At 48.5% G+C, this 4993-nt stretch overlaps 1 protein-coding gene across 1 annotated transcript; it reads right to left on the bottom strand.

Annotated features, from left to right (window-relative positions):
- Nucleotides 1–1353: 1353 nt before the first annotated feature.
- On the bottom strand, nucleotides 1354–3777 carry LOC127225648 (lymphocyte antigen 6K). The gene is made up of 3 exons (XM_051189121.1): nucleotides 3645–3777; nucleotides 2719–2820; nucleotides 1354–1736 (listed from the first exon to the last, which is right to left on the bottom strand). The coding sequence occupies exons 1-3, from the start codon at nucleotides 3718–3720 to the stop codon at nucleotides 1426–1428; spliced, it is 489 nt and encodes a 162-aa protein (XP_051045078.1). The 5' UTR covers nucleotides 3721–3777; the 3' UTR covers nucleotides 1354–1425.
- Nucleotides 3778–4993: the final 1216 nt, after the last annotated feature.

The following is a 4993-nucleotide window of genomic DNA, read 5'->3' as shown; positions in this document are numbered from 1 at the left end:
TCTTAGAGCACACTTGTTATTCACTGTTTTGTATATAGTTTTGTATTAAGCCTAAATCTTTTCTTTAGACTAAAAGGGGAATTGTAGTGAGGTAGTCCTTCTGTAGCACTGACCACGCCCATTGGGGGGGTGGAGCGATGGGCGGAGGTGACCTGAGGAAGGAGGTCGGAGGGGGCCAGGAAGGCGCTCTCTCTTTCTGGCGTGACTCGGACAGGAGAGGATCGGGTTGAATTTCCTGGTGTTCATCTGTCTAGGTTGTAAGTTATTTCTCCCTGAATAAACATCTATTCGGCCTATTTGTTTATCCTGATCCTTATTTACCGCAATACCTTTCCTTTTATTTTAGACAGAAAAGAGGAGATGATGGGAGTATGTTTCGCATACTGTTTAATGAATAAAGCACTGTTGGCCAATAGGAAAGCTAGATAGGCAGGTCTAGGAGACAAGGAGGATTCGAGGAAGGAGTAAGGAAGAGTCAAGATGGAGAGTCTGGAGAAGGCAGAATTGCCAGCTGCCTCTCTCTGGTAAGACCAGGTAGAAATACATAGGAATGGGTTAATAATTAAGACAGAGCTAGCCGATAAAGAAACTATTACCTGGCCAACAGAATTATATCTAATACAGAGTCTCCTTGTGTTAATTGGGGCTGGCAGCGGCAGGACCAAGCCCGGCGGGGTGGGGGGGGGGGGGACAAGACCAGGCTGCAGGTAGAAAAACCTTACTCTTTACACTTTGGTACATGATTCTGGTTTTGATTGTAGATATGATGTTGGTTGCCATTTGAACTTCCTGACTTTGATGTCCCCTCAATTTGTATAGGCTGTCACTTGGAATTGTAAGCCAAACAAACCCTTTCCCCTTTAGTTGATGTCGTTGGGCTCTTTGCTGCCCTGCTGGTTGGGCACCTTATTTGGTAGAGGTCAGCTCATATGGATGGCTGCAGTTCCTAGAAACATGGAGGACATATACCAGCTGCCATCTATCTGGCCCAAGCTTCTGATGCCAGAAAAATCCACAGTGGACATGTACAAATGGAAGCACATGTGTCAGATATGGGGCTAGATGGTCAAGAGGAGTTTTTCCTTCAGGATGTTTACGTATGGCCAGTTACTTCATCTTGCCCTGCAACCCAGGGTCTCTGTTTGTTGTGTCTGTGAAGGAGAATGAACTCCCTGTCCACCAGCTCAGAGGCAAGCAGTCACTGGAACAGGGAATGGAGGGGCAAGGCTTAATTTCAGAGGCACTGGCCAGCCAAACCGTGGCAAGACCTGCCATGGTTCTTATGGAAGCCGAAGAGCATGTGGGCCGACAGCCCATCCAGAGACCACAGGAGTCAACACAAGAGGTTAACAAGGAAAACAAATTTATTAGAAGGGTCCTGCAGGGTGCCGGGAATTCAAGGCATGCTCCAGGTCTGTCTGCAGATTAAAGCAGGCTGAGGTCTGTGAGAACAGGAGCAGTAAGGACCATGAAGCCAGTGAGGAACAGCTCAGTATATCTGTGTCTTCTCTCGCTGGCTTTTCCAGGAAGCTCTTTGAACCTCGGGATGTTCGGCCCACCCTCATTACACAAGTTCCATTTGCAGCACCTTGCGTATATGAAGGGCAAGGGTTTTTGGACCACAAAGGGCTTAGGCTCAGGAGGTACATCAACAGGCTGTTTCTGTTCAAAAACTGCAGGGACCGGACAGACTCTGGTGCACTGTTTTGAAGAACGGTAGAAACGTTCAAATAATCCTATAGGAGAGGAAGGAAAGAGTTCAAGGACCTGATAGCAGAGCCTCTCTGGATTATCTGAGACCCTGTTAGATATTCTTGCTAAATGAGAGCATTGGTCTGCGGGTAGGAACTACTACTCAGGGGGGAGAAGGCCGCACTGCCCTAGGGGGGAACTGTGTGGTCCTCCACACGATAGGGGGAATGTGTGTCTATTTGGAAACACAGGATGCTCGATCCTCAACTATTAAAGCACAGAACTGACTGAAGCACCTGAAACGGACAGGCATAGCAGGAACTCTGGTCATCCTGACTTAGATCCAGCCGAGAGGCTAGCCTTTGAACATCATCGTGCATTGCACAAGATAGATTTTTTTCCTTTTTCATATTAAGGAATATGTTCCTGTTAGCTAAGCCAAGTCCTGTCTGCTGCCCCACCATCCTACTAACTTCCCAGAACACAGGGATGTGTGTGCGGTTGTGCTGGTGGGACTGAATTTGAATGCCGGAGTGCTGAAAACCCTCACTGTAGGTAAGATGGTTTGGGTCCTGTGGATCCATTTTGGGAAGCCCTTCTTGTATCCAGAATTTCTGTAGTTAATCATGGGGGACCGAGTCAGTCTGCAAACACCAAAGCAAAGGCCACTTCTCCAAGGATAAACATTAAGCTGTCCCTTATGAAACCTACCTAGAAGTTAGTCTCAGTAAGGCATTTGCCATCATCAGAGTTTCATATTTAAAAATAAAAATACAGAGAAATCTCATTGCATGCTTTCCTGCCTGGCTTGTGCTTCCCAGCACTGAGGCCAGCACCTGCGTCCCCCTGGCTTTTCCTCTTGAGTGTTTTTGTTGTTTGGTTTGGATTTGTGTTTTTGTTATTGTTGTTACTGTTGTTTGGTTTTGTTTCTAATGGTCCCTTTAGATTGACAGCTCCTCTTCCTGACAGCATTTGTTGTCGTGCCCACAGCACCCTAGGAAGGACCCAGAAGGAAGCAACACTTACGAATGGCAGCCATCACACAGAACTGTTTCTCAGGAGGACACACCTGTGGATTTGTGCAGTTAAAGCTGTTCTCTATCTCACAGACGTGACAGGAGATAGGCTCTGAAGTGAGGGATTATAAAAGAGAGAAAATGGGACTGTTGTTCCTCCTGCAGTACCAAACCTGTCATCCAAGTGTCTGCCAAGTGCAGGGAGTCCCCAACTCTCCCGTGCCCACAGTCTGTGCATGACATTAAGTTCTCAGTATCTGTCTGGAGGCTCCCTCACCTGTCTGCTGGGGATTTCATTTGGTCCTTCACATCTGGGCACACTGCATGAACCCACATTCTAATCAGACACTGTAGTCTTCAGAAATTCAGAAGGACATCCATTTCCACACCTCCCTCATCCCTTTTCTTTGAACACCAGGGTTCCACAGCCACTCTTTGCCCTGGTCCACACTTCCTTGTTTCCATGTCCTATCCTAGATGGGCAATATAAAGTCTCTTGGCTCAGGATTAGGACAGCTCCAGTTGGGGAAGATAATGGCAGACCCCTCTCCCACAAATACCCCATCCTCAGACAGGGTGAATCTCAGAGGTCAGGGTGGCCTTGGCTTTTTTCTAGGACTTCCTTTCAAGAAAGAAGAGTGACTGGAGAGACAGGCCAGGGTCCCTGTAGAATGAGTAACCCAAGCTGGCCTAAGGGGGAGCTCCAAATCAGAAGCACATCCCCCACTCCCTCACCATTATACCCCCACTCTTCTACCCCTGGTATCTGCATTCCTGTCTGTGCGCTTACCTCCCGACCCCCAACCATCCTTTATCCTTGATGATCTCGGGTCTCACATTCCTGAACTTTAGTATACCTACCACAATGGACTCTTTCTGGAATCAGTAACTTTTAGCATCTTGCTCCTTTTAGGGGCACAGGAATGCAGCACTTACCTGCTTGCCTGGTCCTGACCTTGGTCTGTGCCAATGGGAAGCCCAGGGCTGTGAGCAAGGCTAGCAGGACCACCATCTCCAGAGGGTGCCTGGACCTGTGGAGGAGAGGAGTGGCTAGCTCTGCTCACTGATGTCCCAGGTCTGCCTGGCACAGAACCCTCTCGTCCCCTCCTGGTCCCGACCCACTCCCGGTTCCCGGGCCCCACCCCATCCCCACCCCACCCCCACCCCGCCACCCTCACTCCTTGTTCTGCAGGCCCCCCATGTACTCGTACTCACACCTCAGAACCTTCCTCACAATTTTTGCCCCACATAGTCTATGCTCTGAGCCACTTACTGACCTGAGGAATGAGCGGTTAATTTGCCATAACCCCCAGCCACACTCACTTCCTCAGCCGTCCTTGCCTCAGGGGGTCCATGAGTCCTGGCATCTGAGGGCGAGGTCAGCGAATCAGCTGCTTTGGGCTCCCTTTCCTCACACTGCCCCCTACAGGCTGCCACTGGCGCTCCTTCTGGAACATTCCAACTCCACAAGTCACAGTCTCACTGAGGTCCTCCAGAGGGGGCGACTCAGGGTCGGCTTCACACCCCCACAAACAGCGCCCTCTGCCTGACCCCACTGCAATTATTCTTCACTCGATAGGACCCATCTCTCTTGGGAGCCGGACACCAGAGAGCTGACCTTCCTTCCTATGCCACTTGGGCAGACGTGGCGCCAGAGTCTGTGTTCAGATTATTTCCATGAATGAATAAGCCCACATACACTACACGAGCAACACAGCACCTTCCACCTGGCTCAGGAAGTAAGTATCTGCGGATTTGTCATGTTGCTGTCCCATAGCCAAATTTGTCCCCCAGCCAAATTCCTTGCAGTTTCTTTTGCTTCCTCTCTACCTTGCTTTTTTCTCAACAATCCTGTGACAATATTTCTCATGGTTGTCACAGTTGCATATCTCCTGTAGCCGAAATTTAATACAGCATGTCCTTTATATAACAGTAACACTTGGGGCAGGATTTCACATCTTATATGCAGTATTGAGTTACCTAGAATGTCACATTAGTGTGTGACAGTCTCCACAAAGGCAGGATTCTAGCAATGAGGTAGAAAGACAAAGGGTTAGGTGCATCCTTAGTGTAGACCAGTATTCCTCAATTGCTGCATCTATCATTTGATAACTTTGTCCTCATGTTATAATATATGAATATGTGAGGCCATGCTCTATTGTTTTTAAAGTAAAGAGCATCCCTATCCATCCTTTGTATTCTATCTTATCAATTCACACAGGATCCTGGTGTAAGTTTTAATCTCTCTCTCTCTCTCTCTCTCTCTCTCTCTCTCTCTCTCTGAA

The sequence above is a fragment of the Phodopus roborovskii genome, unplaced genomic scaffold (genome assembly GCF_943737965.1).
Source record: "Phodopus roborovskii unplaced genomic scaffold, PHOROB, whole genome shotgun sequence".
In the NCBI taxonomy this organism is placed as follows: Eukaryota; Metazoa; Chordata; class Mammalia; order Rodentia; family Cricetidae; genus Phodopus; species Phodopus roborovskii.
This window is presented reverse-complemented; position numbering and strand designations above follow the sequence as displayed.